Source organism: Equus quagga, chromosome 2, assembly GCF_021613505.1.
Source record: "Equus quagga isolate Etosha38 chromosome 2, UCLA_HA_Equagga_1.0, whole genome shotgun sequence".
Lineage (NCBI taxonomy): Eukaryota > Metazoa > Chordata > Mammalia > Perissodactyla > Equidae > Equus > Equus quagga.
In genome coordinates, this window is record NC_060268.1 from 31,773,211 (window position 1) to 31,796,591 (window position 23,381).

At 43.4% G+C, this 23,381-nt stretch overlaps 1 protein-coding gene across 9 annotated transcripts in view; it reads right to left on the reverse strand.

Annotated features, from left to right (window-relative positions):
* The window catches only part of RYR3 (ryanodine receptor 3), a 484,984-nt gene that overhangs the window by 71,185 nt on the left and 390,418 nt on the right, over positions 1-23,381 (reverse strand). For all 9 annotated transcript variants that reach the window (XM_046653250.1, XM_046653245.1, XM_046653249.1 and 6 more), the window contains exons 56-65: positions 22,511-22,586; positions 22,271-22,394; positions 19,718-19,833; positions 18,857-18,924; positions 17,841-17,962; positions 14,091-14,140; positions 13,352-13,412; positions 11,224-11,462; positions 9,783-9,864; positions 2,726-2,856 (exon numbers count right to left, since the gene is read on the reverse strand). In XM_046653250.1, coding sequence (XP_046509206.1) covers positions 2,726-2,856; positions 9,783-9,864; positions 11,224-11,462; positions 13,352-13,412; positions 14,091-14,140; positions 17,841-17,962; positions 18,857-18,924; positions 19,718-19,833; positions 22,271-22,394; positions 22,511-22,586 — 1,069 coding nt within the window. The remainder of the gene's footprint in view (positions 1-2,725; positions 2,857-9,782; positions 9,865-11,223; positions 11,463-13,351; positions 13,413-14,090; positions 14,141-17,840; positions 17,963-18,856; positions 18,925-19,717; positions 19,834-22,270; positions 22,395-22,510; positions 22,587-23,381) is intronic.

The window sequence follows — 23,381 nt, forward strand, 5'->3', positions numbered from 1 at the left end:
TACACTCTACTCTTCAAGAGCCATCCACATGGTCAGCATTCACTCTTTGTTGATTAATTGAATGACGAAAAACATGGGCTCAGGGGACTGGGGCACTGAGTTCTACAGTGTGTCACTGATGGATGAACTGTGTCCTCTCTAATCACAACCTGTCTTTCTTCCATGTGGAGTATGCAATGATTGATACTTATTTTTCATTTATGAATATATCTTATTAAATCAATGTAAAGGTATATAAAAGAAGAAGGAACATTTTTTAAATAGCCCTTGAGAAGGAGAACAATGGGACAGTCATTCCACTCCCTCCCAAAGCCAGTCCAGGGTTTCCTCCACCTTGTCAAGTCATTTTGCCTGCTACTGTATTTCTATGAGCTCAAGAGCAGAGTGGGTCTCTCTCTTTCCCAAGGCGTAGTTCTACACATTGGAGATACAGAGATAGAAATACACTATTTCCTGAATCACAGTTGGAGAAGAATAAATGTGTAAGTTTCCAGCACTGTCACGCCAGGGCCCATGTCCCTTTGGAGTTTGACAGCAACACTTGGGCTGGTGTTTGCCTACAGATGTCACAGCCATTTATTTCTCAGCATTACCAAAGCTCGCTCAGTTGCTCAGCTCCCACTTTAACAGTGAGATGTGACTCACTCAAAATCATGAGAGGGCGGAGAAAAACAAGGTTTGGAAACATATTTTTGCAAGTCCAAGAAAGGGGAGGGAGGGTGAGATGAGGCGGAGGGGGTTGGGTAATTGACTTAGAGATTTTATACGAGACTTTGGAAAGTTGAGGCATCTCGGCAACGCTTCTCTCTTGACAAGCTCTGAGAACACTAGTCTCCACTGTACTCGAGCTCAGGAAAAGAATTTCATTAAGCAGCCTTGTCTAAATTGTCCTGGTCCTCATTTCTGGGGGCGATTTGCTTCTTTTATTTGAAGTAAGAAGAAGCAAGTGGGAATGAAAGCACTATGGCCTAGCACTCCACATTCTTAGATGGCAAGAAGGGTGGTGACAAAGAAAAGTGTGCCATGAACCCGAACTCCCTTAGAACTCTCTTCCTTAGGGTTTCACGGCAGTGTGAAAAGGGGGCTCGAACTAAAGGAATTGCTATGCACTCCAGTCATCTACTGGCCTTGCATTTTAATATTTTGAGGAAGTACTGGTTCTGGATAGGATGAGTTCTAATTTGAAACGGTTTACTATGGCTTTTTCTTTTTCTTAATATTTCTTAGGCCTATGGTGTGGTGATTTTTGCTTCATCTTCTATTAAATCATTGTAGTTCTTTCTAGTTGAAGTCCAAGCTTGATTCCAGGGTTCCTGCTTGAAGCTCCTCTGTTCTCTTCCTTTGGTCGTCAACAGGATCACAATTCATCCACATATGAGGATTCTCCCTTCCACCCTCCAGAGGCAGGTTTACAACCTGCCTGGGATTCCAGTTCTAGGTTATTCTAGAATGGTGGATGAAAAATATTTTCCGTAAATGGCCAGAGAGTAAATATTTTAGGCATTGTAGGCCAGACAGTCTTTGCTGCCACTACTCAACTCTGCCACGGTAGTGGAAGACTGGCAGAATGTGCCACTCCAAGGATTATTTTAAGCTGATTATTTTTAAGAAATGGCACAAGGAGAAGCTCTGAAAAAAGAGTAAGGGAAATCTACATTTATAAAGGAAATTTACATAGAAAGGGAGCTAATATGAGGACAAGAACGATTACCAAACATACCCTTTTTATCTGAGAGATATCTGCAGGGCAGGGGAACCTTTGTTGACCATACATTTCCTCTTCTCACCCTCCTTCTCAACTCACAGTTGCCTCCTCCCCTTTGAAGCCCCAGAACCCTCTCCTTTTTGTCAGTTCGGGATGGTATATAAGGCTTAATCATCTGGCTGCCTCTTGAGTCTCATATCTTTACGGGGTTCCTGTACAGACATGTATGTATGTAATTAAAATAGTTTTTTTCCCCTTCCTGTTAATCTGTCTTTTTTACAGAGGGAAGGGTCTCAGCCAAGAACAAGGAATGGCAGAGGGAAAATTATTTTTCCTCCCCTATATAGTGCTGAAGCAGCCACAGACAACAAGTAAATGAGTGGGTGTGACCGTGTTCAGCTAAAAAGTTATTTACAAAAATAGGCAGCAGGCCAGATTTGGCCCATGGCCATGGTTTGCTGACTGCTGTCCTAGAACTTAGTGCATCAATGCTCTTGTTAAATTCTGTTTCTTGCATAATTTCAGTTCCTTCTGGTGTTTTTTTATGCTTATTTCCCATGAAGATGGAGAACATGTGGTCATCAGCCTTGGAAACACAGCCTCTCCTCGGACTTGCGGAGTGTAATTAGGTTATTAGTGCAGGCGTGCCCCTTCTGCTGACACTCTGGAGAGAAACTCTAAGAAAGCAGTCACATCCCCAGATGCAGGAGAACTGAGGCCCAGGGCAGACAATAGAACCTGAGGTTTTAGGATAGAAGGGATTTAGAAATCAACTACACTGTCTCCTCGTTTTATAGAGGACAAAAACCAAAGTCTAATGATGACACAGTTCTTGCCCAAGCCCATTTTCCCAGTAAGACAGAGACACGCAACACAGCCCCAGCTCTGACCTCCCGGCTCCTCTCAGATCACGCAAACCAACAGTGCTGCAGGGCTGCTGGTCCCTGCCTCTGTGGCCTTCCTTCCCAGCAGCTCTCCTCTCAGCACCTGGGTTGATGACCTCTGCAGGAAGATACTTACTAGACCTCTCCCTGGGGGTTTTGGTGTTGAAGACCGAAAGTGGATTGTAGCGGTTAAGGGTGGGCTCCAGGAATGCCACTGGTATGGCAGCTGCCAGTGAGGCCAGACATTCTCCAAGGGCAGGACGTTGCCTGGAAACAAAGAAGTTCCTTTAGAACTGGTGCCACTCACATGATGGCCCCATGCATTGGCATCCAGGTCCCTTTCCCAGGATCTCAGGCCACTTCCCCATAGATCACTCCACTGGATATCCCTGGGCCCTGGGCTCAGAAGGCTGCAAGCACTTCTTCCTCTCCCATCTTCCTCTGGACACTAACCAATGCTTTACAATGGTCTCACTACCCAGAACCTGGTTCTTAACTGGTCAAGGCGATATTATACACTATGTAGCTTTGTTCTTCTCTCCTAGCATGTGTGAGAGCAAGTTTAGCAGGCATCCAGATTGAATTTGATCCTTCTTGTTGCTAAAATATTTTTGAAATCTTCTGTGTGATTTCTTTGTGTCTATTCCTTGCAATGGATAGAGCCTCTGCCCACCAGTAGGAACAGTAGATAATGGGCCAAAAGCACCAATAAGACACAAGACAAAAGACCCTGCTTTGGGGGCTGGCCAGGTGGTGCAGCGGTTAAGTTCGCACGTTCCGCTTCAGTGGCCCGGGGTTCACCGGTTCGGATCCCGGGTGCGGACATGGCACCGCTTGGCACGCCATGCTGTGGTAGGCATCCCATGTCTAAAGTAGAGGAAGATGGGCATGGATGTTAGCTCAGGGCCAGTCTTCCTCAGCAAAAAGGGGAGGATTGGCAGCAGTTAGCTCAGGGCTAATCTTCCTCAAAAAAAAAAGAGATCCTGCTTTGCAATAGAAACAATAGGTCCTACAGCATAAGGCTTGATTTAGAGGAAAGATCTCTAAAACCTGTTACTCATCCCTTTTCCTTTCACAAATATTTTTGTGTCCACCATGTATTCAGCTCTGAGTTTTAAGTCTTTCTGTGAAATAAGCAATCAAATGAAAACAAAATGGTTGGGATTCCTAGTTCAGATTTCTAGTTCTGCAACTGAGAGGATGTGTGCTTGCTTGCAGGATGACGGAGCCTGCAGGTGTAAGTGATGGAACCAGCCACAGGCTGGGCAAAGCAGAGCTAGTCCTGAAACAGTGCTTCCCCCGCCCAGACCTGGGCCTAGCCTTCGAGTTGTATTGTCTAACCCAGCAGGTCCTTTCTGTTAGTGACACAATACAGTGACACTGCTGGCTTGAAGGGCCCTGTATGGGGCTGACATCTGTTGCTCTCTGATGAATGAGAGACCAGAGCTATCTGTTTTCTGCCCATCAGGATCTCTCCGCCACTCACTGGCATTCAATCATGGACCGACTACACACCTGACCTGTAAGGTACACATGTGATGTCAGTTCCCAGATAAGGGGAAAAATTTCTTCAAATAAACCAATAATGTGAGCCCATGATACAAAGACAATTAGTGAAAATGCAGATAATCAGATTATAATTAAGAATTGGAAGGGCTTACAGTCTTCAAGCCCATCTCGTTTGCCCTTCTCTGGGACTGATCAACTCAAACTGAGCACTGATGCTGTGTACATGAAGCCCACTAGCAGAATCCCGGGGGGCTGAGGGTGTTAGCCTGCTTCTTGGGGGATGTTACAAAACCATCATGGAGAAAACTGTCAGCTAGGGAGGGGACACTTGGAGCCATGAGCAAATGCTTACTCGACTCTGCAATTCTGTGGAAACAGAAAGGCACTCAGCCCTCAGGTTCCCTTCAGCTCCCCATGGAAAACTGTACCTAAGACTGTGTCAGTTGCCCTTTACTACGACAGCCAACAATTTCAGCACGACCAAGGAGCCAGAATGCCAAAACTGTAGGGTCTCTGGACTGGACGTGGATAACAAGCATTTACTCGGGGGTGGGGAGTGGGGGTGGCTAGGGGAGCCATCTTGACTGAGGAGTAAACCAGACAGTGTTAACCCTAGCTTTGTCTTCCAGGTGGTGAAAGTTCTTTCTCCACAAATGCAGAGGAAATAGAGAACCCTGAAGAAATGTGATAACATAGCTTTATAGTCTAATTATAAGGATTAGAATCAACTTGCAACTTCAGTAAAGCACAGAGAAAGAGACACATTTGAATTGGATTAAAAATGTTATCTTAACTGGTCCTGAGAAAACAACTTGACAAGACTATCTGGGGGCAGAATCAGAACCTACAGAGGGCTAGCCTGAGGGGACACAGAACTGTCCTGCTGGAGATGCTAGAGGAATCTGCTGGACTAGAGAGAGGATGAGGGAGCGAGTGAGCGAACGAGTTGGTAGAAAGCTGCGTATTCCTTGGAACTCTTACACAATCTTCCGTCAAGCTACCAAACTTATGAAAAAAAGTGATCTTTTAATTACTTTAAAGGACAGGTACTATACATGGTTTTCTTTCTTATGCTCTGTCTTCTTAGGCTCAGTTTATAGGGGACGAGCTGACAGCTTATTTGCCTATAAAGTATTTGAGCAGGTAACTTTAAAATTAGCCTCTAGCAAGCAAGAACGTCCTCAGTCAGGCCATCACTTCTTAGCTAACGGCGCAGGCTTGTCCTTCTGTTGAAGGTTCGCCTGTTAAATCCCCCAGCCAGGTCTGCTCAGAGGCAGAGCCACAGCCCTAGGACAAAACAAGTCCTCCTGTGCCCTGAGTATTAATGCTGCTCGGGATCCCTTTGGAGGCCGCACCCCTGGTGGGAGGGGAGGGTGTGAGACCAGGGTTCCTCTCTGAGAAGCTTCTGCAACGTGGCTTCACTTCTGAGCAGGCCCAGGCCAGACCTGTTACCCCCACCATGCGTTCCTTCTCACCATCTCTTCCTCGATGATTTCCCATCTTTGCTAAACTCAAGGTAGTGGAAAGGCATAAGAAGAGGGACATCATTTTAACTTCAGACCTGAATGACCAACACCCTCACTGACAACTGAGGAGAGTGAGGGCCTGTGTACATCAAATATGAAGATCCATACGTGGCGGCTGTCTTTTTCAGTCAAGTCTCACCATTTTTACCAACCACAGTGGCCACTGAGGAGAAATATTGTATTTCCTCTCCTCAGTCTTGCCTTTTGAGGAAGAGGAAGAAATAAGGAGATAAATCATGACGGGGAAAGAAATGCCACGGGACAGCATTGATGAAAGAAAGTCCAGGTGAAAATCAGGGGTGACAAGGGGTAATGTCAAATCTGAGAGCAAATTTTAGTTGGCCCACGGAGAAGGACCTACAAAACTGCTGGTCCTGAGTTGCCTTGGTGATAAATTGACTCATTATTCCTCTCTTTTCTCTTTCTCTCACCAAAATTAAAGTCACCATCTCACAAAAGTGGAATTCTAGAAAGTTAGTCTGATACAAAGGCAATCCTTGGGGCAAAAGACAGTTCTTCAGTGCTGCGCTGACTTGTGGATCATGCACGTCCCTGTCCTCTCCTATATTAATTACTGACAAATCTGAGTCTCAAGAAACTCACAACAGGGTATTTTCTAGTCTGGAGCACACACATGATGCTAATTAGCCACTCGGCCAAGAGGGATAAACAGTTCTTCTGGCTGAGCTGTTAAAAGTTTTGTAAAAGTAAAGCCCAGAAGTCTGCCAATTAACACTCCTGGCTGTGAAAAACCACAGTGAATGACCTTGGCCTCCAGGCCCAAGAGAGACTGAGCAACGTCTGCTGTTATAAGGCTTCTCCAGCCATTAGCGCCCCCTAGGGGGCAGTGTGGGTGTGGACCAAACAGAGCAAGGGCTATGGAAACAGCAACAAAGCAAAAAGGCTCTACATGAAGAATTTATCACTGGCTATGGAAACAGCAACAAAGCAAAAAGGCTCTACATGAAGAGTTTATCACTGGATATGGAAACTCTTTGTTTTCCTCCACCTCAGTTCTTACTGCCTAGTACAGTATTTTGCATATAATAGTACTTGGTCAATAGTGACGGACTGAAGAGGGTTCAATTTGTATTTCAGTCTCTGTTATTTCCTCAGTCCATCTCTCAATTTTATTTCCATGGACTGGGGTCTTGCTTCTCAAATGTCTATTGTTAGGGCCACAGGCTGAGACACAGTCATCATAGTAATAATAATTATGCCTTGCACATATCTGGTGCTTTGCAATTTTGAAAGTTCCTTCATGTATATTCCAGAGGATGCTAAGGAGAGGATGGCACACGTAGCAGAGGGGCAGACAGCAGGGGCAGGGCACGGTGCTAGAGAGCAACACTAGTAATCTCAGAGGTTTAGGGAAAGTGTGCAATGTTTCATTAGAAACAATTGATCAAAGGGGGTAGGGCAGGAACCAAGAAATCTCTCTAAAGTGTGAAGGGAAAAATAGTTTTCCTTGAAATAAAATGGAGACTCAATGCTTAATGGAATCAATTTCCAAACTTAGTTTTCTTGACCAACCTCAGCAAATGCTCTATCAATTAATCAAAGAATCTCCATGTTAAAGAATGTAAGTTTTCTCCAGGGTTAAATGCCTAGAACCTTTACCCTTCTCTGAAATTTTGTATCTGAAAACTCCACCTTCTCAGTATTGTCTCAATTAGAAAATATTCCAAAAGAAAGGTCCCTACTCTGTCTCAGTGACTTTTCCACCTCACAGCTAAGCTTATCACTGAGTGTCTGGAATCTTTTCTACCCACAAGGCACACTCAAGCTATAGCTGGAAACCAAATATTTAGCGGTTCCCTTGCAACCTACAGACATTCATTAGCCAAAGAAAGTTCAGTAAAAGGTGGTTGAGAAATGGTGGGTTTTATTGTACTTTCCTCCCTAAAACCCACAGGAACTGGGGGAAAAACTGGGAAGAAATTTGGATCTATGCTAAAATTGGAAAATGTGTGATAACTTCAAACCACAAAGTATGGACCAAATCCAGGGAGGATGCTGAGACTGAAACATACTGTCCAGACTTAGAGCAGAGTGTAGAAATCTCCGGAAGTAAACATGGAGATTTTGAGGACCCCAGAATATGAGTTTTTGCTTGAAACAAGGAGGATTGAGGGTATGAGCGGGCCCTAGGAGACCTGTTGAACGACGTGTCTTTGGGGCCCAGGTTCCACATTGCAGAGTGGCAGACAGGACCAGAGCAGGGATGGAGGGTACATGCCACCTGCCACAACTATGACCTGACTCCCAGCCTGCAGAAACCACTGGAGGTGGGTGGAGTGGAAGAGTGAGAAATAACCTGTTTTGTAGCTGCTGACCCAAGTCCCCTGAAGTAGAGAATAAACATACATTAAATCACTAACTCAAAGTCCCATGACTATAGGATGTACTAAGAAAACAGTGGACTTTTAACTTTACTTCTCTAGTTTGATTTTTTTTAATAAGCATGTCTTACTTTCACAGCACAAAAGAAAATAAACGAAAGTCATTAATAGTGGCAGCATCACAACTCTAAGATTTTAAATCTTCAGTTCCTTAGTTGCTTCATTAACTAACAGAGAGGCAGTAGGGGGAGCCTCGATCTAGGTGCTTCTTCAAGTCCTGACTTCTTTCAACATGGAGTATAAAACACAGGCGCCAATATTCAGTGCTGGGGAGAGCAGATATGCGACAAAACTGGAATGAATATATGATTAATGCAGAAAAAGTCATATGAAGAGCAGTCTTTTTCCAGTCTGACATTTCAGAGTTGACCCTTCTTTGCCTTTTTTTTCCAAGAGAACAATGCATAAGCTTTTCAAAAAACTGCACAAAGAAACACATATAGATGTCTGTGTATACACACTTATACACTGAGAGACTAAGAAAAGATATTGAGAAAATATTCACAAAAGCTTAATGGAAGAAATGAATTAAAGACACCTACACCTTCCCTAAGTGAAATTCAATAGTAAGTGAAAGAAATTTTATTAATTCTCTTATTTATTTGGTCTGCCCAGGTCCTATTTCTAAGTGACAAAACTATCCATATTTTATGTAAAATAAGGAAGGCTATGCAACCATCGGAATTAAAATCATAATAAAAATAAATTAGTCATTAGTTTTTCAACTAATTTCTTGAACTGTGGCAGCTATTTGGAAGCTGTTATTCTAAAGACAGAGATGTTTCTTCAATGCATATTTTGGGTAATAGTATATGATTTCATTAGTTCTTTAGTTCTTGAAGGAGCTGAAGTCTTTTTGCTTTATTGCGAAGAAATTGCAATTAAATTTATGTAAGTTTTGATGTGAAACAAGGATTTATCATTGGTTTGTTAGATAAAAGCATCATAGATCGAGGAGGCACAGGGAGCATAGATACCAAGGGGATGTTTGGATGAAGTAATTTTAAGCACAGATCGAATTTCTTCCAGTTTCCTCGTTTGAAAGGGCAAAAAAGGAAAAAATATCTTTCAAGGATAAGACTAACTCCAGAGTTGGTTAATACTGTGTTTATCCTCCTGATCTTCCCTGTGGATTTAAAGAGAACAACACAAACACATGACATTTGAGGCTGAAAAGCAGGGGGTCACCAAAGGCCTCGGTTGCTCCAGGAAGATTAGAGAGCAAAGTTGAACTCAAGCACCTCCCAAATCAGCTTGTTCAGATTCAAGCTTATTGAATAGCATTTCTGCTCCCAGAGTGCAGACTTGTTTAAAACTATAGCTAATCTGACAGCCGAGCATGCTAAAGGTCCAGGGCTGTATCACATAGAAACGCATTAAACACAATGGCAACTGCCTCGCGTCCCTTGAGCTTCTCAGCAAGTTTTAACCACAGGAACTCTGGAAGCTATTTGAAAGCTGTGATTATGAAGCAATAGACATTTCTTCAACTTGTTTTGGTCACTAGCACATGATTTAGCTCAGCTATATTGCTCCTCCAGCCACACACATTCACCAGCTATCTGCACAGAAGTCATAAATCTCAAGAGCCTCATTATACTTCTTATTATTGCCATACACATTTCATAACCTAGGCCGAAACCACCATCCCATGAGCATTTTGATTTTGCTGGAATGAAAAGATGTTATTACGTATTTAAAGAATGTAACATTTTTCTGAGCTCAAATGTGTTGGCCTCTTTTGTTCTCTACTTACCTTTCAACATAGATGTTCTTTCCTGTCCCAAGGGAATAGAGGCTGCACAGTATGTGGTAGCATGAAATCTGCACGTCGCCCACTGAAAAGAACAAAAAAGAGCTGTCATCACTGTGCTGCAATCCCAGCTCTCCACCTCCCCCCCATGGAAAGGGTCCACCAACAGAAAAAACGTGCCGGCATCTCCCAAGATCGAAAGATCTCTCTCTCTCTACTGAATATAGTGCCTTTTTACCCAGATGCTAGTTGCTGAACTGAGAGAGAACACAGTGACAGGAACTGAACCATCCCAGGCCCTTTGAGTGGCTTATGATGTGGATCTCATTGCTGCTCAGGGAAAGGAATCATTTGACCGAGTCCTTCCACAATGGGATTTTTTTTCCCCAAAAGAGGGAGATACTGTGGTCAAATTTTGTCTGGGACAATATTTCCTTCCTTTGAAAGGAAGAATGCAAGAAATTTGAAGTTTGAATGAGACTTTCATTCATTCCCTAGGAAGATATGTACAATATCCCTACCTCTTTAGAGATAGAGCAAAATTCCTCATGTCTGCCTCTCCCAAGCTCTCTGATGGATGTTTTTCAAAAGGCAATTCAATCATGTCATGAATTTGCCCTGTTTCCTAAGGGAAGGGCATTGTTCTGCTTAGCAACTCACAGAGTTCAATCTTTAGGCTACATGGCCCTATTAATGTCTGGAACTCATAATAAGGCTGGGACTAATTTAACACAATGAGAACTAATATAATTTTTTACTTTTCAACAAGGAAGTGCATTGTTTCCATGACACAAAATAATGAGTTTGATGTTCCCCCACCCCTCCCTCCTACTGCATGGAAATAACTGATTTTCATTTGTTCAGAGGCATGGAAGACACAGTCTTAGCTATCAGACAACTGGTTAAATTGAATCATATGCCAACATTTAAAGTGTGAAACTAAAGCCTGGTGGCAGAATATTTGCATGAGAGGGTTGTACATGGTACTAAATGCAGACTAAAATAAAACCAACTGGCTATGGTCTTCTGAAGGAACAGATAATGAAATGTTAGCATCTTTCCTTAGCTCCTGGTAACCAATGAATAAATTAGGACTTCTTAACAGGAAAATTGGTGTCTGAAAAACCCTGGGAGCAAACCTCTATCTCCTACTGGATTACTCAGATAACTTTTTCAAATTAAGTAGGAGCACAATGGCTGAGAGCTAACCCAGTGGGTGGAAAATTCTGGTCCAGAATAATAGTGGGAAAGATTAAATTTATATATTCAAATTTGGGGATTTCTTCCCTCCAAGAGTCTATTACTTCATTTTTAAATCTAAGAAGAAAAAAGTGTGTAGCAATTATCTCTCTACTCTGCCCTAAAGGTCAACATAAGTGAGTCACATTCTTCCTATGTGTGGCCATGTCCACATAAATCCATGACAGACGGCAGCCTGACTCACAGAGTAAGTCCACCCCGAACTGATGCTGAGCAACGTGCTCAAAGATGGACGTCAGGATGGGAAGCAGAGCCACTGTGGTGTAGTTAATATTCTGAGAAACGCCTTTAATCTGCGTTCTGGAATGGGTAAACTTCCCGAGCTTCAGGTTTTCCGAGGTCTTCTCTAAGTCTTCTGCGGCATTTTCAAAGAAGGCTCGTAACCCGGCCTTCACCAGCTCTGAGCCTGACTTCATGACAGTCCTGTAAGCAAAAAATGTTCAAAACAGAAGTCTAATTTGAACCTTGGGTCAACCCCCTTCTTGAAACTGGTGACTTGCAGTGCAACCTGGGCCAGACATTTGACACTCCAGTCACCCAATGACACTGTGTCAGGAGAAATGGAGAGAGTAGTTAGCATCCAGGAAGAAACCTGGATCACACAACCCCCCAAGGGGCCTAGCAACTGGACGGGGTGCTCAGTTTAAGGGAATCAGTGCTCAACTCTTCAGGAAATGTAGAGGACGATTCAGAAGGAAACTGGTATTGATCACCTGCCATCTAGCCAATGGTGCAGGAGGCTACATACTTCTGTAAATATCTAACCAAAAGGAGGGAGAAGGGAGTTTTGCTTGCAGCTCACCATGGGATAAGCAACTTTTAGCTCTCCCTATGATGTAGGACCTCTTACAGAGAGAGAGAGGGAGAGAGAGGGGGAGAGAGAGAGAGGGAGGGAGGGAGGGAGGGAGGGAGAGAGAACAAATAAATAAGTCAACTGAAGCTTAGATTCCTATTAGCTTGCAGGGATGTCATAGCTTGGAAAAAGGGAGGGAGGAGGGACAGCCAGCCCCTTTTGAAACCATCAGCTTAATCAGACACTGAAAAAGCCACAGAAATGTGACCTGAGGGAATGGAGATGAGCTATGGGTGTCTGGGGCCCTCTCTCAAAATGATTTTATAAAACTTAGAATTGTAACAAAACCTACAAGTCATCTATTATTTTCCATATTTCTACATCTTATTCACAAGACTATGACAGGCTTGCTACAAGGACAGATGCTTTTTATCTACAGCATTTTTTGATAGTATTCATCCAACCAACAAGAAAAATAAAAGCAAGGAAATAATATCATTGGAGCCTGCTCCGATCCTGTAAATATTCTCAAGCTCTCTTCCGAACTTTCTAGTCACAGGTTTTGTCAGGAATGATTATCAAACACACTGACCTGCATTTTTAAAAGTATGGTTCTGGGAGTAGATTCCTCATCCCGATTACTAAGGATTTCAGTCTCCTGGGATGTCTTGGTTGATCCTGCAAACTGTGTGCTGTCCTCATATGTCTACAACATGTTTGTTTCTCTCAAAAACCCAAAACTTCCCTTTAATTAGCCTTAACTGTTTTTAGGTAACCATTCTTTGAGGAGATTTTCATCTGCTGGCCACACTTTTAAGCGGGGATTTCTCTTCTGCATTGGGTTTTGGAATGTGTATCCTCCTCCCAGCTTTGACAAGGGCCCTACTAAATGTGGTGTGTTAAAGAAAGCTCCCTGCCTGTCCTTTTCACAATTCCTCTCTTTTTTATCTCATAAGTCATTTATGTTTATATGATCATAATTTACATAGATACATTTTAAGACACCCTTCTCCCCTTTCAGCCATTTTTCCTCCCAGAACCTCAGGCCATGGCTCAAAACTATCTGTGTCTCTGATCCTTTGATAGTCACATCTCCCTGCATTTTGCTCCTGGCCACTTAGAATTCAGAGAGCTGTGGTTCCCTTCTCCAAGGATGCTTATGGCCTTGCCACCCATCAGGCAGCTCTTCGTTTTTTGTGGAGAATGAGGTACAAAGTGGCACTTTAGCACATTATATATTTTATCTTCTGAAAGATGAACTTCTTAGTAAGAGGAGACAAGAATTGATGAAATGCTCAGCGTTTAGTGTTCAGCGTATGCCATGACATGGCTCTCCATCACGTCCACCAAGAAACAGAGAGTGCTAATGTCAGAGTAAGCACCATCTTTTCCCTGGCTGCCTCTCTCCCCAGCTCCTGCAGAACCGTGACATGTTTTCTCTGCAGTACCATAATAAGTGAGGAGAGAGGGTCAGAGAAGGAGTTGTGAGAAACTATTGGAAAAAACCAGGCAGACTTACCTTGTGTCAAGTGTCTGAGCTAAGATGTGAAGACAGCTCACCATTGTAGTGGAATCGCTCCCTGGAATAAAAAATATCACCTGTGACTTCCCAAACCATTCGCCTGTCTTTTTTTTGATAGTCAAAAAAAAAAGATGTCAATGGTATGGAAGGCGGAGGGAATGTTCTTTTTCACGGCACAATGCCAGCAGATACAAGTATACAGGAGTGACTGGATTAGAAAACTTCCATTTACAAACACAAGTATGACTCATATGTGGAACATAGGAAAAAAGCCCCAAAGCAACAAACACATAGATACAGAGAAAGACTGGTGGTTACCAGGGGGGAAGGGAGGTGGAGGAGGGCAAAAGGGATAAAGGGAGACATTTGTAAGCCTGTTTTTTAAATGCAATCTTCTCAATGTGCACAAACCACAGCCCAGCATAATTAACCAGCAACACACCAAGTGCCAAGCCTCTGTTCAGGGACAATGCATTTATCTCTGGCCTGACACATCCGCTTTATGATGGATGTTAGAGGCAGAGCTTAAAACCTTCACTGGCGTGGAAAATCTGAGCTGTAAAATGGGTAGAGAGGTCATTTATCACACTTCAGAGCAATTTTCTATGGCAAATTTAGGTGACACCTTAGTCCTAAGGCTCCGGATGTCTGTGGGAGTCACAAATAAAGGCAAACGCCAAGTTCAGAGTAATTACAGGGAGGAGCGCAGCCCTTAGCAATGCTTCTCTTCACTTACCAAAGAGGGAAATCCTGTGTCGAACAAGAGCAGCGAGTTTGCAGAACAGGCTGAAGCAGAAAACGCAAGTGAGAAAGGCTCAGAGATTCAAGGACTACTTTGTACCTCCCCCGGTCCCCTTGCTGAAAAACAAAGGCCATAGAATGGTATCTAGGAAGATGCACTCTGTTCTTCTCAAAGGCTCCTCTGGACCACACTATGAGTACGTGTTGGTCCCGCTGTCTTTTTGGAGAATCATGAAAGGTACCTTGCAGGCCGCTCCAACCTTACAGAAAACAATCCTTCTGCAATCATTACAGTACTTTGCAGTGACCCGGTTGTTGGAAACCATCCCTAGCTATAGAACACTGTGTGTTGAAACATTCATTTGTATGACATTCAGGAATAATGAGGATTCTGGAAGGAAGCACCCTTTTTCCATTGTTGCAATAGATTGCAAACGATTTTGCCGCCTTCACTGGGGGTGTGAGTCTTTAGTTGGAAGGTGGGCTGGAAGGGAGAACTGCAAGAAGGTAATGATTCAGGTATGGGGGACGCTGTGTTGAACAAAAACATTTTAAGAAATGCTTTTCTTTGCCATCTCCCACCAGTCTACAGGCCTGACCAGATTGCTGTCCTAGCTGTGTCCCTGGAAGCTAGGAAAGCCCACATCCTACGCTTTTGTGCTTTTTGACCCTACACCATGCTTTCACCCATATTTTCTACCATGGAACCTCTTGGAGGTCCAGTTGTGTCTTACTGTTTTACTTTCCACAGTGTTTAATAGAAGGCATTGTACAGTTAAAAAGAACCCATAAATGTTTCTGAACACGCTTCTGGTGGACCCTATCTAGAGACCCTACGACCATCACTTGACCTGTGGTACTGATGTTCTTGGGAGGGCATTTCTCAGAACTCTTGACATTATTTACACTGGCGCAGCTAGGCCAGACAGAACTTGGCAATCCCTTCAGAAAGCAGTCCTTCCTGGTGGAACAGAAAGAGGGAAGGTAGAATAAAAACACCTGGAACAGGCCATGGGATGCTAAGGTGAGATGGAGCCGCAGTTCTTCCCAAGGTCTTAGAAGTCATGGGCTTCTTGCCTCACACAAGGCAGAAATTGTTTAGAGTACAGCTCAAATGGAGAAGAAAGACATCCCAGGCATTGGCAGGAATGAAAATTTGCTCACCTGCAAATGGTTTTCAATGAATGCCCTGGGCCTTTCTGGGCCATCTACTGGAAATCATGGCCAAAGACCCTCATGGTTAGTCCTTTGTTTTTGTGGTGGAAATAAGTTGGAACCCTTGGCCTAGAGCTTAAGAGAACTAAAAATAAATTAATAGAAATTTGGCAGCCAGCCAGCGCGAAATTAAATATGGACTGCTTCTTCTTTTCTCTTCCCATGGTGTTTTTTTGGAGATATGTATCTGATCAGGACTCTTGGAGTTGGGGGAGGAGACATCCTGGAGGAGGATGAATTCTGTGGCTCCGCCATAACTAGCTGGGCTGTTGAGGTTAAGCCACTTTACCGTTCTGGGCATTAGCTTTCTCATCTGTAAGTAGAGAGTAATCATATGATCCTCTTAATTTTTAGAATTAGGGGCTGATAGACTCAGTTATTTCTGGTGAAATACTTCAAAGTGGACTCATGCTCTGTCTAAATACAAAATGACATTTTTCTAACTAAAGCAGATGGTTGGGTTCTTCGATCCTAACACTAACACGGTTTCCCCTGCTGGCAGAGGTGCTTTCTCAGGCATGCCGAAGCCAGGGCCTGAAATTCCCAGGAGTCCCTTATTGTCCCCTGTGGAGCCCACGATTTAAGTAGAAGCATTGTCCTTAGCCCAGAGATTATGAGGGGCCGGAGTCCCCAGGCACCTCCCTCCACCTCAGATTTGAGGTGATAAATTAGAGGGATCCCAGAGGAGAGAGTCTGGGAAGCACTGGTGAATGGCATCAGATGCAGAAGAGGTGGGGCTGGGGGAAGGAGGCAAACAAGAGGGTTCTGGAGATGTGAACACGTTCAGTGCAGACACAACTGCTTCCATGGGAGGGCGGCAAGTGCACGGATGGCTCTGAGAGCTATTTGCAAGGCTGATCATCAGCTCCAGGTTGTTTTCCAGCCGTGACAAATGGTGCCTGGCTGAACAAATGTTACATTTCCATGAATTAATAATCTAAGAAAAATAGATGCAGAAAACAGACACACCTGCCCTCTGTTGGATTATCTGAATATCTCACTTTGCCCCTCATTTCCCTCACTTCCTACAAAATACACTGGTGCGTCCTGAAAATATTTAGGAAATCTTTGGTCCATAACTATTCTGGGTGTATCTCATTTTTTTTTTTTTTTTGGCTTAAAACAATACAATTTAGTATGTTACAATTCTGGAGGTCCAACATCTAAAATGGATTAGAAGGGTGCATTCCTTCTTGAGACTCGAAGGGAGCATCTGTTTCTTTACCTTTCCTTTTTATAACTACAAGCACACACTATCTCGTCGCGCGCATTCATTTGAGAATGATGATCAGCTTTAGCAATAATTCGTATGTGGAAGTTTTTCAAAGCAAACTTCCCTGTACATTTCAAAATAATTAAGTTTTTAAATTTATTTTTATTTTTTGTAGGTGTATCTCATTTTGACAGCATGAGCTCCTCCCTTAATACATGAGATTAAGCAATCACAGTGCAGGGAAAATGGCACTTGACCTGGATAGAGAGGACTGAGTTTTCCTTCTTGCCTTAACTTACTACCCAGGTCACTGCAGGCACTGGAATGGACCTGGTCAAACCTCAGTTTCCTCCTCTGTGAAATGGAGACCAAAATACACAGGCAGTTCCTAGAATTTAGGGCATCGTGATGTTTCACAATGGTACTTACACAGGTGGGCAATAACTCTTGCATATGAAATACTGAGCTCATTGCTTAGCCATGCTGTGTTTCATAGATGTTAGAGAAATCCAAAGATGTAATATCCCCCAAAGATGGTGATATTTAATGGCTGGGCCCTTGGAAAGTATGATGTACACCATTCACCATCAATGGATGCTAGGGAAAGAGGTGACAGACTGCTCCCTTTAGAGTCCTTAACTCTTCGCCGTTTAGAAGTCTAATTCATTCTTTGTCACTCATACATCAAACACAGAGAGAACCTGAAGTATGGCAGAACCCATCTCTTAGCCTGATCATGAAGTACTTTGCTCTTATCTCTGTTGAGGTATTCACATGTTATGCCTAGTAGAATGAGAAGGGAGGCTAGTGCTCTTGATGACAAATTTTTCCCTATTAGGAATTTAAATTGAATTATGTCGCTCCAGATATCAAATCTCAGATCATCCACACCAGGACTTGTAAGATCTGATTCTTTTTTAAAATTTTAATCTTAAAAATCATGATGAGAATGGGATTGAAAGCAGCATTAATCTGTTCCTTCTCAATGTTGTAGGTTTGCTTTTCCCAAACTTCAGAATTACCTTTGCCTTTTTCTAAATGTTATTTCAGGACAGAAGTTCACCCGAGTATGTACATTTTCCCCAAGCCCTACTGACACCCCCCAAACAGTATACTTCTCTTGGTTGCCAAAATAATACATAGGTAAGTACGAATAAAATTACTTTCAAAACCAAGATGATAACCCAGACCTCTGAGCTACCACTCATCAGGCTACAGTTCATTTCTCCAAAAGATTCACCAGTTAGTCCCCAGGAAGTGGAGGTATTATATAAATCACATCAGCACCGTGACCTTCTCTTTCTGTTGTAGACTCACCTGGCCACCATTTCTTTTTCCTTATGGGAGGCATACCCGCTGCTGCTAAGGGGCTTCAGAGGGGAGGACAAGAAGTAGAGGCGGTGATTGGTGAAGTACTGGTCAACCAGTGGGAGAAGAACCTGGAAAATCCACCAGAAATTAACTTCTAGGAGGCCGGCCAAAGCCTTTCCTTTGGTTCCTTTGAAAAAGTTCCTTCTCACTGAGCAAAAAGCTTGTGAAAGCTGGTCCTATTTTTAATACATTTTCCTCTTCTATGCTCTGAAACCAGAGGCCTTGGAGATGTGTGAAAGGATAGGGCCACCCACTAAGATCCCAAAGAAATAGGAGTACAGCCTTGAGTCAGCATTTTCAGGAGAGTCCTGTGCGACATCTGTACTTAGACAGGGCTTCTTGGGCACAGCATCCAGCAGGCACACTTGAGGCCTTGCCTGGCACTACGAGCTTTGAGCATTGTGTGTCTGCCCCAAGGCCTCACAGACATTTAGTCCTCTGAGTAGGGCTGGATGGCAGAGACTGCTCACTGGCACACAAATTCATTCTCCCCTTCTTTCTCTTAGCAACAGAAAGCCCCATGTTTTAGCTGGGCATGGGGTCACCCAGCTAGAGAATGCATTACCCAATCTCTGTTGCAGGCAGGTGAGGCTAAAATGACCAAGTTGTAGCCACTAGGATAGAAATATTAAAGAAAAGACAGCCTCTCCTCCCCTCTCCGTCTCCCTTTCTCACACATGTGGTACAGGTGAGCCTGTCTGGACCATACTGACTACGCCTTGGAAAATGATGGAGCATCAACAGAGCTTGGGTCCCTGGGTGACGGCGTAGAGCAGAGCAGGCTGCCCACCTCCTCAGACCACCCACCTGCCTTGGGACTGTTCCACAACAGAGAGATACATGTCCATCTCATTGAAGCCATTGGAGTTTTGGGTATCTTTATTGGATCAGCTTAATGTGTACCCTGAATCGTGTAGATCCTAAGAAGAAAGTGATGGGGTTAAGTGCAGAGAGTCACTTACTTTGGCAAAGAATTTGATCTCCTGGTCATGTGGCGACTTTTCTGTTTTCCCACTGCTGACAATGGCTTCTATAAAGGCAAAAGTAACACTAAGTTGATCAGAGTTAAAGAAAACAAAAAAAGAGTCACAGCATTTTAGAAACAGAGCAGCTTTTCCAAAGGCCGTGAAAAGGCCATCTGATTTTACAAAATATCTTATATTTTACAAAGTACTTCACAATTGTGCTGGTGAGTGATTTCTCGTGTCAGTTCTCTAAGCAGTTTCACTATCCTTTCTCCACTTTATGGATGAGAAAGCAGCTTTGGAGAGGTTGAGTCACACGCCCACAGTCACAAAGCAAATAACGGAAAAATTAAAATAGGATGAGTTATATGAAAAGTGACAAATGGTTCAATCAAACCCAGTAAGGAAACCAAGGAGGAAATTGATTTTTTTAAGTGTGGGGGGAAAAAAAATCTCAGCTACCATTTACCCCCAAAAACCATATGTCTAAATGAATCATGAACAGCTAAGCATGAAAGCATCATTCCTTGATAAAGTATCAAATTCTTCTTCTTCTTTTCTTTTTGTGAGGAAGATTGGCCCTGTGCTACCATCTGTTGCCAATCTTCCTCTTTTTGCTTGAGGAAGAGCTAACATCTGTGCCAATCTTCTTCTATTTTGTATGTGGGATGCCACCACAGCATGGCTTGATGAGTGGTGTGTAGGTTTGTGCCTGGGATCCGAAGCTGTGAACCCTGGGCCGCCAAAGTGGAGCACGTGAACTTAACCACTGTGCCACTGAGCTGGCCATCAAATTCTTTTTGATGTTATGAGTTATTATGAGAAGCACATATTTTTGTGATAGTTCACGATACGTACCCAAATGGGCAATAAACTCTTGAGCAGAATCAACATATTTCAGGATCTTCTTCAAAAATTTGTAGGCAAACCTCTTTTCCATGGAGGAGGCATCCAGCTCCATATCCTTCATACCTCTAGGTGGGAAATGGGTAAACCCCAGGGAGAACAGAGATAACCATGTGACTTTGGAGCATCAGCAGTCCTACCTGTGGTGACTTTATTTTCCCAATGTGAAAATGGCTATTCTGGCTTATTGCCTGAGTCATCATCTGACTGATTTCCCCTTGCACTCAGAGCCTGCCTCTGTGAGCACCCAAGACCTGCACTACAATAATTTCTGAGAAGATTTTTCAGAAAGATCTTTATCATTCATCCAACAAATATTGAGCTGGGGATAAATCAGAGATGCAAACAAGAATCTCTGCTCTCATGGAACTTACATGCTGGCTGTCAACAGACACAAACAATACATAAAACAAAATAAAAATTATGTGGGATGCTAGAAGTTAATAATTTTCTGAAAAAAAGAAAAATTAAAATGATGGATGAAAGGGCCCAAGAGTGCCTGAAGTGGGGGCAAACACTGTAGTGTCACATAGGGTAGTCAGTGCTGGTCTCATTGGGACATCTGGGGAAAGAGCTTTCTAGGCATAGGGAGCAGTGATGCAAACGCCCTGAGGCAGGAGCATACATGCTGAGTTGATGGTATCTGTCAAGGCTAGTGTGGACAGGATGGAAATGACTAGGTAGTCAGAGGGGTGTGGGGCAGGCAGTGGAATAAATCATTAGGGCCCTGTGGGCCATCCTAGCATTTTGTTTTTGCTCTATGATGGGAAGCTAGTAAAAGCTTTAAATGGAGGAATGACGTGATATGACTTACACTGTAACAGAATTATTCTAGTTTCTGGGTTTAAAATTGAGTGTGGGGGGCAAGAGTTGAAACAGGGGGCCTGGATAGGAGGTTCTCTCAGCAGTGATAGTTGACAGCATGGAGGAGGTGAGAAGTGGTCAGAGTCTGCGTATCTTAAAGGTAGAAACAGCAGGATTTCTTGAAGGATTGGATTGGAGAAAAAGAGAAGAGTCAAGGTTTTTGGCTTGATCATCAGGAAGAATGGGCTGTCAGGGAGTGCTGGGGAAGCTGAGAATGGAGAGGTCTGAGGTGTGGGGAGCAGGGAACCAGGAGTCTTCCGTGGTGACAGGGATCTCACCGCCTCATCTGTGTATAGGCTCTGGCACATGGTAAATGGCTACTAGGGTATATTTGCTGAATTCAATGATCTTTTCCCTTTTCCCCCCTATTTCCATGATTTCCTTTTTAGTTACAGTAAAGAGGAATTTTTCATTTCTGTGAGCCAGTTATTTATCAACAAATCACAGTACACATTCATCTGGGTGTGAAGAATGGGATTAAAATGATGATGGGAATCTTTCCCAAATGCTTCCCCAGAGGCTGTCTCCAGCCGCCTGACCTTTCCTGCTGACAATATGGCAAATAAGTTTTATTATTTTTCCATATGAGCTACAACAGAAATATTTGTATAGATTTTTATTTGGATTTTTGCCATTCAGTGGCCAAAATTCTGTAGGCAACCAAAAGAAGAAACGGCAGCTGGCTCAGCAAACATTTCTTTTAGGAGGAATGGCTATATCAGAATAGGAACACGAGCTTGTTTTTCATTGTTCAAAGGACTCAGTGAGCACGATCCTGTGAGGCACAGCTCACCGTCACATTTGACCAGCAAGAAAACAGCTTCAATCTTCAAGACTTAAGCAGCCAAGACCATTCTCATATGAAACATTATGATAAACCTAAGTTTGAGACAAAACGCCTTCGAAAATCATGATTCATTCAATCTTCCCAGTGGAGTTGCATCCAAGAATCAGTTCTCTTTGTTCAAAGACTGTTTATGTCAGTTATGCTTACTCTCGTTATTATGCAATTTAATTAAATATATAAAGCAACAAAATAAAAGTATGAAGAGAACTGCCGATTCTATGAGAACTAAGTTGCATATTTTGCAATTGCAATGTTCCAAATACACAGTTTTTGAATTAGGTATGAGTGAGACAGCTGTAAAAGACGGGGGAGGAAATGGAAAAAAAATTTCTAGAAGAATATTGCACTTAAATTGTTTGGAATGCACCTTAACTCTCACTGCTCTTTAAAGAAGCCCAAATTCCAGAGCTTTGGGGATGGATTTGGGGTGTGGTTTATAATTCCAACTGATAAAACAACATACAAAGACAAGGTCTTGGGGCCTATAGCACAAGATTTGTGAATGAATGTGTGTTGATACGTCTTAAGTTAAAGTTAAATGTGCAAAGTATGTATGTCAAATTTGTCATGGTTCTTTGCTGTAACTGATATTTAAAAATTGATATTGACTAGTCTCGTTTATGTCAGAAAAGAGGGCTTCAGGCTCCAACATAAAAATGTTCTCGTTTCAAAAGACTCAACAGCTATCCTTCCTCTGATGTGCTTTGCAGGCAGGTGATAAAATACGTGGAGAGGGAGAGACCACACCCCAAGCCCGCCCCTGCCCCCCTACCACCCCCTGGAAGATGACTCACCTAGAGACCACGATGCCATTCACCTGGAGGAATTTAAACAGGTCCTGCGCCTTCTCTCGGTCTCTGAACTTTTCTTTGGCAGTCAAGGTGTCATATGGCACTAAAAGAGGGTGACTGCCACCACCTGGGGTCAGTAGAGTGAGAGATGACAAAATATTTGGCTCTCCCTTTGCACTTCTGGGAGAACATACACGCCCCCACAGCTCACCTTCTGTGGGGGACGTTGTACACCAGGCTCACCTTTGCTCTCCAGCTCCAGCTTCTTCTTCTTGGCCCAGATATTGTGATAGTTCTCAGCCACGACTTCCACCATTCCCTGCGTCCCACCAAGGAAACGCCAGTCAGAGAGAAAGCGAGAAAGAAAAATGGGTTCACGTCTGCCAGGCTATTTCGGGCTGCCTTGGGAACGGAACACCACCACATGCTAAGGGCTCATGGCAGAGGGTCTCTCATCATTAATTAGTCTGTGCTTATGCACCTCATTAGTTTGATATCTTTCCATACACACAGAAAACAATTTCTAATTCTGTCCTTCCCTTGTAACTTATTATTCTGGCAGCTTGATGCATTTATGAGAAACACACATTTCCATTTGAAACTGCATTCTGGCGGCACCTCATTTGTCACCCGAGTTCCATATCTTATTCCTGACCTGAGATAGGGAGGTGGAAGTGGGGGTTCAGCAAAAATCTAGAATCCCTGAAAGCCTTTAGCCTAGCAAATGAAGAATAATCACATGTTGGAGAAAAGTGCTGTAAATAAGATTTCTCAAATAGAATTCATCTTTATAAGGCTCATAAAACAGTGCCCTGAAATGCAGGGTGGATTATGGGCTAGTCTGATGGACTCTTCAAAGAGGAACTGCCCCAGGCTTGGGCCAGCCATGGCCACCAATGTGCAGGAGGGAGAATGGGGAGGAGGTAGCTCACGGCTTTTGATTCCACCCTCTTGGTTGTACGTCCCTAAATCCTGCAGTGACTGCTTGTTGGCACCATCATGGGCAATGCGAGTGAATTCACTGTGGGATATGCACATGTCCTTACGGGTGGGGGGACTTCCCGGGACCTGGCAAGCACCCCCACCCAGGGGTTGTTTCATAGATTTCCTCCTA